The sequence below is a fragment of the Carcharhinus amblyrhynchos genome, chromosome 35 (genome assembly GCF_965287045.1).
Source record: "Carcharhinus amblyrhynchos chromosome 35, sCarAmb.v2.hapA, whole genome shotgun sequence".
Lineage (NCBI taxonomy): Eukaryota > Metazoa > Chordata > Chondrichthyes > Carcharhiniformes > Carcharhinidae > Carcharhinus > Carcharhinus amblyrhynchos.
The window spans coordinates 1,931,760-1,945,645 of NC_137358.1; the positions used below are offsets into that span (position 1 = coordinate 1,931,760).

The 13,886-nt window shown below is 50.4% G+C and overlaps 1 protein-coding gene across 2 annotated transcripts; it reads left to right on the forward strand.

The window, feature by feature from the left end:
- The first annotated feature begins 288 nt into the window (after window positions 1-288).
- Window positions 289-11,423, forward strand: ift27 (intraflagellar transport 27 homolog (Chlamydomonas)). 2 transcript variants are annotated; one of them, XM_080217451.1, is made up of 7 exons: window positions 289-421; window positions 6,251-6,330; window positions 7,159-7,218; window positions 7,325-7,384; window positions 8,651-8,768; window positions 8,857-8,966; window positions 10,537-11,423. In XM_080217451.1, the coding sequence occupies exons 1-7, from the start codon at window positions 388-390 to the stop codon at window positions 10,633-10,635; spliced, it is 561 nt and encodes a 186-aa protein (XP_080073577.1). In that variant the 5' UTR covers window positions 289-387; the 3' UTR covers window positions 10,636-11,423. The 2 variants fall into 2 exon arrangements, with proteins under 2 accessions (XP_080073577.1, XP_080073578.1); XM_080217452.1 differs by lacking the exon at window positions 7,159-7,218.
- Window positions 11,424-13,886: the final 2,463 nt, after the last annotated feature.

Below are 13,886 nucleotides of genomic sequence, written 5' to 3' on the forward strand. Positions count from 1 at the left end.
CCATATCCCTGGATCTCTTTAGCCCCAAGAGCTATATCTAATTTCTTCTTGAATTGAAAGTACAATTGCAGCACTATTAATGTTCATATTCTATATTAATGCTAAATGTCCATCTCAGTCATGGCCTCCTCCGGGGGCGGGTACCACCACCGGAAGCCCAGCTTGCCCGACGGCCAGCATAGCCAATCGGAGGAGAGAGGCGGCTGATTGACAGGGTGCTATCCAATGGGAACCAGGAAGGCGGTGTGCGCCCCGACCAATGGGATGAGGATGTGGGCGGGGCCCAGCGTTGCTAAGGAGTCGTTGCCGAGCAGCGGGTTAATGGCAGCCCGGCCTGCGGCCTAGAGGCAGAGAGAGGTGGCGGTGTGGAGATTACCGAGCGCAGCCATGGTTAAACTGCGGGCCAAGTGTGTGCTGGCGGGTGAGTGAGGTGCTCCGATAGTGCGGCACTCCCTCAGCACTGACCCTCTGACAGTGCGGCACTCCCTCAGCACTGACCCTCTGACAGTGCGGCACTCCCTCAGCACTGACCCTCTGACAGTGCGGCACTCCCTCAGCACTGACCCTCTGACAGTGCGGCACTCCCTCAGCACTGACCCTCTGACAGTGCGGCGCTCCCTCAGCACTGACCCTCTGACAGTGCGGCGCTCCCTCAGCACTGACCCTCTGACAGTGCGGCGCTCCCTCAGCACTGACCCTCTGACAGTGCGGCGCTCCCTCAGCACTGACCCTCTGACAGTGCGGCGCTCCCTCAGCACTGACCCTCTGACAGTGCGGCGCTCCCTCAGCACTGACCCTCTGACAGTGCGGCGCTCCCTCAGCACTGACCCTCTGACAGTGCGGCGCTCCCTCAGCACTGACCCTCTGACAGTGCGGCGCTCCCTCAGCACTGACCCTCTGACAGTGCGGCGCTCCCTCAGCACTGACCCTCTGACAGTGCGGCGCTCCCTCAGCACTGACCCTCTGACAGTGCGGCGCTCCCTCAGCACTGACCCTCTGACAGTGCGGCGCTCCCTCAGCACTGACCCTCTGACAGTGCGGCGCTCCCTCAGCACTGACCCTCTGACAGTGCGGCGCTCCCTCAGCACTGACCCTCTGACAGTGCGGCGCTCCCTCAGCACTGACCCTCTGACAGTGCGGCGCTCCCTCAGCACTGACCCTCTGACAGTGCGGCGCTCCCTCAGCACTGACCCTCTGACAGTGCGGCGCTCCCTCAGCACTGACCCTCTGACAGTGCGGCGCTCCCTCAGCACTGACCCTCTGACAGTGCGGCGCTCCCTCAGCACTGACCCTCTGACAGTGCGGCGCTCCCTCAGCACTGACCCTCTGACAGTGCGGCGCTCCCTCAGCACTGACCCTCTGACAGTGCGGCGCTCCCTCAGCACTGACCCTCTGACAGTGCGGCGCTCCCTCAGCACTGACCCTCTGACAGTGCGGCGCTCCCTCAGCACTGACCCTCTGACAGTGCGGCGCTCCCTCAGCACTGACCCTCTGACAGTGCGGCGCTCCCTCAGCACTGACCCTCTGACAGTGCGGCGCTCCCTCAGCACTGACCCTCTGACAGTGCGGCGCTCCCTCAGCACTGACCCTCTGACAGTGCGGCGCTCCCTCAGCACTGACCCTCTGACAGTGCGGCGCTCCCTCAGCACTGACCCTCTGACAGTGCGGCGCTCCCTCAGCACTGACCCTCTGACAGTGCGGCGCTCCCTCAGCACTGACCCTCTGACAGTGCGGCGCTCCCTCAGCACTGACCCTCTGACAGTGCGGCGCTCCCTCAGCACTGACCCTCTGACAGTGCGGCGCTCCCTCAGCACTGACCCTCTGACAGTGCGGCGCTCCCTCAGCACTGACCCTCTGACAGTGCGGCGCTCCCTCAGCACTGACCCTCTGACAGTGCGGCGCTCCCTCAGCACTGACCCTCTGACAGTGCGGCGCTCCCTCAGCACTGACCCTCTGACAGTGCGGCGCTCCCTCAGCACTGACCCTCTGACAGTGCGGCGCTCCCTCAGCACTGACCCTCTGACAGTGCGGCGCTCCCTCAGCACTGACCCTCTGACAGTGCGGCGCTCCCTCAGCACTGACCCTCTGACAGTGCGGCGCTCCCTCAGCACTGACCCTCTGACAGTGCGGCGCTCCCTCAGCACTGACCCTCTGACAGTGCGGCGCTCCCTCAGCACTGACCCTCTGACAGTGCGGCGCTCCCTCAGCACTGACCCTCTGACAGTGCGGCGCTCCCTCAGCACTGACCCTCTGACAGTGCGGCGCTCCCTCAGCACTGACCCTCTGACAGTGCGGCGCTCCCTCAGCACTGACCCTCTGACAGTGCGGCGCTCCCTCAGCACTGACCCTCTGACAGTGCGGCGCTCCCTCAGCACTGACCCTCTGACAGTGCGGCGCTCCCTCAGCACTGACCCTCTGACAGTGCGGCGCTCCCTCAGCACTGACCCTCTGACAGTGCGGCGCTCCCTCAGCACTGACCCTCTGACAGTGCGGCGCTCCCTCAGCACTGACCCTCTGACAGTGCGGCGCTCCCTCAGCACTGACCCTCTGACAGTGCGGCGCTCCCTCAGCACTGACCCTCTGACAGTGCGGCGCTCCCTCAGCACTGACCCTCTGACAGTGCGGCGCTCCCTCAGCACTGACCCTCTGACAGTGCGGCGCTCCCTCAGCACTGACCCTCTGACAGTGCGGCGCTCCCTCAGCACTGACCCTCTGACAGTGCGGCGCTCCCTCAGCACTGACCCTCTGACAGTGCGGCGCTCCCTCAGCACTGACCCTCTGACAGTGCGGCGCTCCCTCAGCACTGACCCTCTGACAGTGCGGCGCTCCCTCAGCACTGACCCTCTGACAGTGCGGCACTCCCTCAGCACTGACCCTCTGACAGTGTGGCACTGTCAGATGTAGCCTACTTGAACCCATACTCTGCATTTCTATAATGCTTTCACAACCTCAGTGTCCCATAAAACTTTACTAATGAAATATATCGGAATTTTCATGGCCTATTGTAATGTAGAAAGCAAACTGAACGATTTTAGAATTTTAGACTACCTATGGTGCAGAAGGAGGCTATTTGGCCCATTGAGCCTGCTCTGACATTAATTCCACCCAGGCCCTATCCCTGTAACCCAAGTATTACCCTCTTAATCCCCTGACACTACAGGTCAATTTAGGGTGGCCAATCCACCTAACTTTCACATCTTTGGAGTGTGGGAGGAAACCGGAGCATCTGGAGGAAACCCACGCAGACACGAGGGAATGTATAAACTCCACACAGGCATTGACCCAAGGTGGGAATCAGACTCAGGCCCCTGGCACTGTGAGGCAGTAGTGTTAATCACTGTGCTGCCCCTAATGATAAGAACCGGATAATCATAATATTTTCTAGTTAGCTATCTTAATGGAAGAATAAACGTTGGCCTGGACAATGGCGCTGGATGCTGAGAGTGCTTCCCAATGAGGCACAGCTTACTGTCTTCATTCTCTGCTTTGTAAAATAGCTTGTTTCGACTCAAATCGAATTGGTGGGAGCTATGCCTTGAGGACTAGCAAAATGATAATAAAAGTCGCCAGCTTTCTCCATTCCACTTCTACCGTCAGTTCCCCTGAGTCGCGTTATTATCAGACGATGGACAAGGCCCCCCCCCCCCCCCCGTCCCCCAATATCATGACATCAAATCTTTTGAGTTGACCTGCAAAGCCTGTGGCTAATGGGAAATCCAAATTTAGCTAATTGTTTTATTAAGCAGTGAATAAAAAATGAGTAATGGACACTTTTGTTTGTTATTTGATCTCAGTATTCATGTTCGCATGCTGACACCTGTCGACTTTAACCTCGAATGTCTTGTGGGTAAACTGGTTAAAATGAGAAGTAGAGCGTGCAAGTGTTTTTTGAGTGCCCTGCCTCTGTTTTCACCGCACGCAAGCCTGAAAGTTAGCGGTGGCTAACATATTTATACTGAATTGACACATTATGTTCAACTTTCTGAGGAAAACTCTGCTGAGGGTGATGCTGGCCTACCAGCCCGTGCCCTCCGAGGAAAGCCAACCTTTTGGACTGATACTGTGGGCTCAGACACAGTAAGAGTGGCAGTTGGCACATACCTGTGGATCGAAACATTCATCTTCTGGAGAGTGGGAAGAAGAGCCGAAGTTATTTTGTACAGGGCAGTAGAATGACAGTAGGTAATGTTTCAAACTTCACACGGACAGTGACCCAAGCCAGGAATCAAACCCACACAGATATGGGAAGAATGTGCAAAGTCTACGTAGACAGTGATCCGAGGTCAGAATTGAACCCGGGTTCCTGGCGCTGTGAAGCAGCAGTGCTAACCACTGTGCCACCTTGCTGCCCACAGTAGCACAGTGAAGGTAGAGGCGACAGAGAGACTTCACTGGAGCATTCTGGGACAAATGAGTGTGGCAACATCTACTGAGAAATGGGAAGTGCTAGAACACCTCCAGTAATAAATGGGAAGAAGGTATTGGGTGGCACAGTGGTTAGTGCTGCTGCTTCACAGCGCCAGGGACCAGGGTTCAATTCCAACCTCGGGTCACTGCCTGTGTGGAGTTTGCATGTTCTCCCCATGTCTGTGTGGGTTTTTCCCCTCTGGATGCTCCAGTGGATTGGCCGTGCTAAATTGCCCCTTAGTGTCGGGGGACTGGCTAGGATAAATGCTTGGGATTATGGGGATAGGGCCTAGGTGGGATTGTGGTCAGTACAGACTTGATGAGCCAAATGGCCTCCTCCTGCACTGTAGGATTCTAAGTTGACCCTAGTGTAAGGGGATTAGATGGTAAATGTGTGGGGTTAATGGAATAGGGTCTGGGTGGGATAGTGGGTGGTACAGACTTGATGGGCTGAATGGTCTCCTTATGTACTGTAGGGATTCTATGATTAGCTCAAAAGCTGCTGGTGATTACAATTGCCTTCTCCCATTGCAATTCATCTCGCGCTGTTACTATTGATACTTCAGACTTTTATGATTTAATTCCACCTGGTCATTTTGCTCAACAATTTCACTCAACAGTTTAAAAAAGAAAATTTTCTTTGGTGAAGTTGCTGGGAAGGTCTACAAATATTGTCGATTCCCTCACAAGATCAGAAAATGCTGGAAAATTTCAGCAGGTCTGATAGCATCTGTGGAGAGAGAATGGAGCCAGTGTCGAGAGTCAGAAGGGTCGTCCAGACTTGAAACATTGGCTCTATTCTCTCTCCACAGACTCTGCCAGACCTGCTGAGATTTTCCAGCATTTTCTGTTTTTGTTTCAGATTCCAGCATCCGCAGTATTTTGCTTTTATAATGCCAATCCTGTTTTCTTTTTAAATTTATTAGTGTCACAAGTAAGGCTTACATTAACACTGCAATGAAGTTACTGTGAAAATCCCCCTAGTTGCCACACTGCGCCACCTATTCAGGTACACTGAGGGAGAATTCAGCATGGCCAATGCACCCTAACCAGCGCGTCTTTCAGATTTTGTGGTTTCCTTGAGAAGGTGGCAATGAGTCTTAAACCATTGGCTGATAGCTTGGTGTAGCTGAATAGCTTGGAAAGGCAGTTAAGGGTCAACCACATCTGAAGGCCCAGACTGAGTAAGGATTGCAGTCTCTTTCATAGATGTGTACTATTATACCATTTTAGGTATTTTCCAGTACTGCTGCCTTACAGCGCCAGGGACTCGGGTTCGATTCCCGGCTTGGGTCAGTGTGTGGACTCTTCACGTTCTCCCTGTGTCTGTGTGGGTTTCCTCCGGGTGCTCTGGTTTCCTCCCACAGTCTGAAAGGCGTGCTGGTTAGGGTGCATTTGCTGTACTAAATTCTCCCTCAGTGTACCCGAACAGGTGCCGGAGTGTGGCGACTGGGGGATTTTTCACAGTAATTTCATTACAGTGTTAATGTAAGCTGACTTGTGACTGATAATGAAATAGAAACAGGAAATTATGGATGTGCTCAGCAGTTAGCTAGCATCTGTGGAGAAAAGAACTTGAGGTGACATTTCAGGTCGATGACTTTCATTGGAATTGGCGCTTTACTTCCACTGATGCTAAATTCAGATTTTCAGAGGTGGGGAGATTTGAACTTTGGTTCTTACTGGATTGTTAGGGAAATCCTCCAGATGATCAGTCCAGACACATAACTGTTACACCAGTGGATGTACCTAGTTGGGTGTGTGCTGTGCTGTAGTCTTTGCCTATGCCCCATGGCTCTCCTCTTACAATGTTCTTGTTTTACTCTGTTTGTTCCCTCCCCAGGTGACTCCACTGTTGGGAAGAGTGCGTTGGTACATGTATTTCGCAGCGAAAGTGCCCACTTTCTGAAAAATTATACTCTGGTACGTTTTCTGAGCAAGGAGTCAGCTTTGAAAGGGGACCGTGAGATGGCCATGGGTCAGCCTGGACGATTTGGGCCGAAGGGCCTGTTTTCATGCTGTAAATCTCTAAATCTTTATATTGCAGAGGCCCCATAAAGCAGTAAAGTTAAGGTTTATTTATTAGTCACAAGTAAGGCTTACATTTCATTAATGAACTGACTGTGAAATTCCCCTAGTTGCCACACTCCGGTGCCTGTTCGGGTCAATGCACCCTAACCAGCACATCCTTCAGATTGTGGGAGGAAACCGAAGCATCCGGAGGAAACCCATGCAGACACAGGGAGAGTGTGCAGACTCCACATAGACCGTGACCTGAGGCTGGAATTGAACCTGGGTCCCTGGCGCTGTGAGGCAGAAGTGCTAACCACTGTGCCACCCTAACCCTATACAATATATGAAAAGGTAACTGGTCAATGAATGCTAGCCTTGCTAATGATGACCATGTTCTGAAAAATAAAATCAAAAAAAATGTTACTGTACAGCACTTATAACAGTGCCAGAACACAGTAAGATGTCCCCAAGGCACTCCACAGCAGAATCTGACACCAGGCTACATCAGGTAATATAGCATATCTGAACAAAACCTTGGTGGATTTTAAGGAACATCTTAAAGGAGGAGTGAGATGTGGGGTGGCCTGGACAGTGCAGATAAGAAAGACTTGTTTCACACCCAGTGAAGAGGCCAGGTTTGAATCTTGCAAGCAGGAGGCTTAGTTACAGATGTCTGTTTAGTGAGGTTACAGAGGATGTGGGTCTGAGAGTGGTGCTAACTCTCCTTATCCTGTCTAGACAGCTGGAGTGGAAGTTTTTGTTAATCCGGTCCCCATCCCAGACACTCCTGACTGCGTGGTGAGTGTTTAAAAAGTGCATGCTAACATTGTGTGTGTGAATTCTGAGTGGCTTCTAGTGAGTGGATGTTGATCTGTTTTCTTCCCTCTTGCCTCCCTGTCTCCAGGAACTGTTCATCTTTGATTCTTCAGGGAAAGAAATCTTCTATGACATGGTGGAAAGCCAGGTACAGGAGATAAGTTAGTGGCTTTGTTTCCTTCAGAGGCTGAGGTTGTGTCATTCATTCCTTGAATTAGGGACAGAGGAGCAGGAGTAGGCCATTCAGCCCGTTGAGCCTACTAGATTTAAGGTAAGGGTTAGGAGGTTCAGAGGGGATGTGAGGATAAACCTTTTCACCCAGAGGGTGGTGGGGGCCTGGAACTCACTGTCTGAAAGGGTGGTGGAAGCAGAGACCCTCATTGCATTGAAGTATTCAGCTATGCACTTGTTAAAGTTTATTTGTTAGTCACAATTAAATCTTACATTAATACTGCAATGAAGTTACTGTGAAAACCCCCTAGTTGCCACAGTCCGGCGCCTCTTCAGGTCAATGCACCTAACCGGCACGTCTTTTAGACTGTGAGGAAACACTTGGAGGAAACCCACGCATACATGGGGAGAACATGCAGACTTGGCACAGACAGTGACCCAAGCCAAGAATTGAACCCGGGTCCCTGGCAGTGTGCGGCAGCATTGCTAACCACTGTGCCACCCCAATGATGCCTTGTGATGCCAAGGCTATGGACCAAGTGCTGGGAAATGGGATTAGAATAGTTAGGTGGTTAGTCTTTGACCAGCACAGATGCAATGGGCTGAAGGGCCTATTTCTAGTGCTGTATACCTCAATGACTCAGATATTACTCAACTGGAAGTCAGTTCAAATCCTACTCCAGCAGCTCAGTAAGTTGAGTTTGATTACAAAGTGATAAGTAAAAGTCATCACAAAACTGTGAAAATCACTGTAACCCTGCTGACATTATACCTGGGCTGGCCTATATCCAACTTCAGTCACTTATCAACCTGCCTTCAGGTAGAATGGATGCCTGATCTGGTATCACTTCAGTGTCGCTGGTGTTGAAAGTGTGTCCCGCTCTAGGCATCATTTCTTCCCTTTTGTGACAATTCAGCAGCTTTTCTGCTGATTTTTATTGCTTCCTGTAAAACCAAATTCAAATTATACCAGTGGGACAACAAACTCACTTTCTCTGTGTTATTCATTCAGGATGTTGAGGCTGTGCCCCAGTGCTTATTTTCCCCTCTTGGTGTGCCGTGTCTTTATGTTGGATTTGGAATCTGCTATCAGATTTAGATATTGTGTTGAAATGGAGACTGAGCCTTCAGGACTGTCGGCTGATCAGAGTCTCCCTGTGTGAATCACCTGAGGCTGCAGCAGGTACGATGCGCCCATTCTCTTGGCTCTTTCTTGAAGCTGGCATCTCCTTTATTCAAACAGTGGGAGCTTACGGCTGCTGTTTGCCTTGTGTACGACATCACCGATGAGACAACGTTTAACAGCTGCACAAAGTGGCTGGAGAGAGTCCGAGCGCAGGCTCCCAGCGGACAGCTGGCAGGTCAGTGCCCCTCTGCTTCTAGGAATGTAGAAATGGTGCGTAATGAGCCTGGTGCCTCAGCCAGTCACTGCTTTTGATTTGTTTGCAGGAGTTCTTGTTGGCAATAAGATGGATTTAGCCTGCAGGCGTGCTGTGGGGTACACCCAGGCACAGGAATGGGCAGCGAGCCAGGGCCTGGAATACTTTGAGACATCTGCGGTGAGTGAAGGGGATAATCCCAACTTTCTCTGTCTCATCTTCACGTTCTCTTATTCGCGCTGCACTGACTTGCCAACCTGAGAAATGCCTGGTGGCTCCGAGTCAGTGAGATAGGGACTTTCAGAAAGGCTGCAGCGTACCTTCCGACACCTTTGGACCCCCCCCTCCCCAAAGCACTTTCCAGTCAATAAAATGCTTTTTCTTGTATAGCCACTATTGTAATATGGGCAGCATAGTTACCAATTAACACATCAAGCTTCCACAGAAATTGTGATAATGGCATTGTCATATTGGACAGGTCATCAGGGAAAACTTCCGGACTGCCTTCAAAATAGCGCTGGCAGACTTTTTAACACCTATCTCACAGAGCCTCGATTTAATGTCTCATCCAAAGATGCCTCACCTGAAACTGTAGTACTTTTTAAAAAAATTATTAGAGTCACAATTAGGCTTACATTAACACTGCAATGAAGTTACTGTGAAAATCCCCTAGTCGCCACACTCCAGTGCCTGCTTGGGTCAGTGCACCCAACCAGCATGTCTTTCAGACTGTGGGAGGAAACCGGAGCACCTGGAGGAAACCCACACAGACACGGGGAGATTCCACACAGACAGTGACCCAAGCTGGGAATCGAACCCGGTTCCCTGTCACTGTGAGGCAGCAGTGCTAACCATTGTGCTGGCTTGTCTACCTTCTGAGAGTCGATCCTGCCTTGACGTTAACCCTCTGTGTGGTACTGTCTTGGTACTGAGCAAGGAATGCCAGTCTAGGCTTTGCCCAAGCCCCTGAAGTAGAAGCCTGACTCGGGTGAGAGTGCTACTCACTGAGGCACAGCTGTCATAGCTACAGTGGGAAAGCAATGACAAATGCACGGTTTAAGTGTCCTGAACCATTAGACCCAGGAGGGCTCTAGGCTCTAGCCGCAGTGTGAACTGTAATGGCAGTGATCAATAAGGGTGACTGTAGCTGGCACTGTCAACAGTCTATAAAATAAATCAACATGGCTTCCCTGTCAAGGCAGTGACGCAGATACTCCTGTTACTCCCCAGCCAGCGGCTGTCACACTGATTGTGAGCTGTGTAACATAATGGGCTGAGTGTGTAACCAATGCTGAGACTCTTGTGAATGAGCTGGAGGTAAACCTGGAACACAACCACGTGAAAAGCAAATGGCAAACAGCAAGAGGTTAAAAACCAGAGGCTTGTGTGTAATGGAGCAGAATGATCGGACTGGATTAGGGTGAGACAAGGATTTGGTAGGGAACAGTGTACTGCAGAACCATTCGTGAGGCTGAAGGTGTTTGGGCTGTGAGTGATTGGGTGATTGATTGGGCTGTGGGTGATTGCACACTTGACTGGGATGTACTCGATTGATTGGACTGTGTCCATTCGATATACGCGGTCGATTGTTCTGTGTGCATTCGGTATATATGCAGTTGATTGGGCTGTGTGCACTTGGTATATACGCAGTTGATTGGGTTGTGCGCGTTTGTTATATATGCGGTTGGTTGGGTTGCTTGTTGCTGTTTGACCATAGCTGCATCATCTTTCGCTCTGTGTTATTTTGCAGAAGGAGATAGAGAATTGTGACGCTCCGTTCCAGAGTCTGGCCAGAGCATTTCACCGCATGTACGAGGAGAAGCTAGAGCACATCCAATCCATCGTGTGACCATGTCCCCTTGCAGGCCGGAGCACGTCACCCACTCTCTCAGCCCAGCTGAGTGTGTGCATTGTAACCAAAACCACACCCCACATCAGCTGCAAGCACCCCGAGCATATCCACCCTTACCTTTGCCAGAGTGTAACATCCTGCACTGACTCTTACATTTTCCATCCCTCACTCTGACCTATCTGAGTTGGGAAACACTCTCTGCTTCTCCCTGCCTCTGTTTGTCTGTGTCTGTCTCTCTTTGTGTGTGTGCCTCTGTTCCTGATCACTGTACAGTGATGCTGGGTTTGAGATGAAATCAGCCTATTCTCTTTGTGTCTCTGACTCTCCTCGTCTCCCTGTCTGTCTGTCTGTCTCTCTCTCTTTCTTCATCACAATAGGCTGAACCAACCCAAAGATCTGAAAACAAGTGGAGACACAAGGTCCACTGCAGCACCAGATACAAGGTGCTGCATCTTAAGCAAGAGAACGGTACGAGCTTCAACCTTAAGTGATGTGGGGAGCTGAGGAGTGGAGGCTAGGTTCCAGTAGCAGTTGGGAAGAATTTCCTGTAAAATAACTCCGATTAAGCAGCTGTTATTCTGTCTGTGTTCCATGGACAGTGCAAATGTTTAGGTTGGAGGCAACAGGTTTGGATTTGCCAGGTTCTCTCTCGCAGAGTGGAGGGAGGAGCCTTTACCCATTGCTTGCTGTGGTGATATTATTTTGAAAGTTCCTGGTCCAATTCCGTGAAGTAACTTCACTTCTGCAAAGCAGTTTATTAAAGAAAAGTCCGCCTTTTCAACATTTGCTCGGCTATGATGCTTTTTTTTAAACGACTCAATTGTCCTCTTTGGGAATATTCTGAACTAGGACCAACTTGCGATTCTGCAATAGCCACAGGACGATGTGGAGCACTTTACAGCAGCTGAGGCACTTTGATTGGGGTTGGTTGAAGGATAAATATTGTTGGGGGGGGAGCTCCTACCTTCCTCAAAGAGTCAGAGGTTTACAGCATGGAAACAGGCCCTTCGGCCCAACTTGTCCATGCCACCCTTTTTTTTTATAAACCCCTAAGCCAGTCCCAATTGCCCGCATTTGGCCCATACCCCTCTATACCCAGTTTATGTAGGTAACTTTCAAAACGCTTCTTAAAAGACAAAATTGTACCCGCCTCTACTACTACCTCTGGCAGCTTGTTCCAGACACTCACCATCCTCTGTGTGAAAATATTGCCCCTCTGGACTCTTATACATCTCTCCCCTCTCACCTTAAACCTATGCCCTCTAGTGTTAGACTCCCCTACCTTTGGGAAAAGATATTGACTATCTAGCTGATCTATGCCCTCATTATTTTATAGACCTTTATAAGATCATCCTTCAGCCTCCTACGCTCCAGAGAAAAAAGTCCCAGTCTATCCAGCCTCTCCTTATAACTCAATCCATCAAGTCCCAGCAGCATCCTGCTAAATTTCTTCTGCACTCTTGCTAGTTTAATAATCTCCTTTCTATGATAGGGTGATCAAAACTGTACACTGTATTCCAAATGTGGCCTTAACAATGTCTTGTACAACTTCAAGACATCCCAACTCCTGTATTCATTGTTCTGACCAATGAAATCAAGCATGCTGAATGCTTTCTTCACCACTCTGTCTGCCTGTGACTCCACTATCAAAGAGCTATGAACCTGCACCCCTAGATCTCTTTGTTCTGTAACTCTCCCTAACGTCCCACCATTAACTAAGTCCTGCCCAGGTTCAATCTACCAAAATGCATCACCTCGTATTAATCTAAACTCCATCTGTCATTCATTGGCCCATTGATCAAAATTCCTTTGTGATCTGAGATAACCTTCTTCATTGCCCACTGTGACACCAATCTTGATAAGAGTGCCTCCTCTTTGAAAGAGTGCCATGGGACCTTCTACATTGTGCTGCTAACCTGATCCGTGGTGTTCTTTAAAACTGGGCTAATGCCGCAGTGCCACTCTGAGGGTTAACATATGCTGCTGGGAACATTGTTGTATTGAATTCCAAAGATGTGTGGGTTAGGGGGATTGGCCAAGCAAAATTGTTTCTTAATGTCAGGGGGATTAGCAGGGTAGATATGTGGGGTTGCAGGGATAGGGCCTGGGTGGGATTGTTGATGCAGGCTCGATGGGCCAAATGACCACCACCTGCACTGGATTCTAAGATTCTATGACTGCAGCCTTGCTCAGACAGCCTTGTTTTTTAGGCTGTTTAGATGAAAGCTAAGGGCTTTACTTACAACAGAGTCTGAACTGCAGAGTCTGTCCTCAGGTTGTGTCTCACCTTGCACTTTTATTCATTCGTGGGACGTGGGCATTGCTAGCTGGCTAGCATTTATTGCCCATCTCTAATTGTCCTTAGAGGGCATTGAGAGTCAACCACATTGCTGTGGCTCTGGATCACATGTAGGCCAGACCGGGTAAGGATGGCAGACTTCCTTCCCTGAAGGACATCAGGTGGGTTTCCTGCTTCTGATCACTATCCAGCGATGCCTGGGTTAGAGAGGGAGGAAATTAGCCAGGGTTCCTGATCACTATCTGGTGCTCCTGGGTTAGAGACAGAGAGGGGCAATCAGTCAGAGTTTCTATTCCTGATCACTATTCTGTGATCTCAGGGCTAGGGAGAGAGAAAAACAGCCAGGGTTCCTGCTCCTGATCCCTATCCAGTCATCCCTGGGTTAGAGAAAGAGGAAAGCAGCCAGGGTTGCTGATCACAGTTGAGTGATTGTTGCTGAATATATGGATGACAGGATCAGGTGGCTCTGATATCCATCAGAAATGAGGAACTTGCTGAGTTCCTGCAGTGAATGGCAACTCAAGTGAAGTGTGAAAGGATAATGAGCATTCTGCTGAGCTGGATTTATACGACTGGATCAAACTGGAACGTATCAAGCAGGCTACTGAAGTTCTGTCCTGTAAGATACCACATATATCTTGTGCATGGCACAGTGGTTAGCACTGCTGCCTCACAGTGCCAGGGGCCCGGGTTCAATTCCTGGCTTGGGTCACTGTGTGGAGTTTGCACATTCTCCTCATAAGAACATAAGAAATAGGAGCAGGAGTAGGCCATCCGGCCCTTCGAGCCTGCCCCGCCATTCAATAAGATCATGGCTGATCTGTCGTGGCTCAGTTCCACTTTCTCGCCCTCTCCCCATAACTCTTAATCCCCTCTCTTATCAAAAACCTATCAACCCGCGTCTTAAAAATATTTAGCGAGGCAGCCTCCACCACTTCAACGGGCAGAG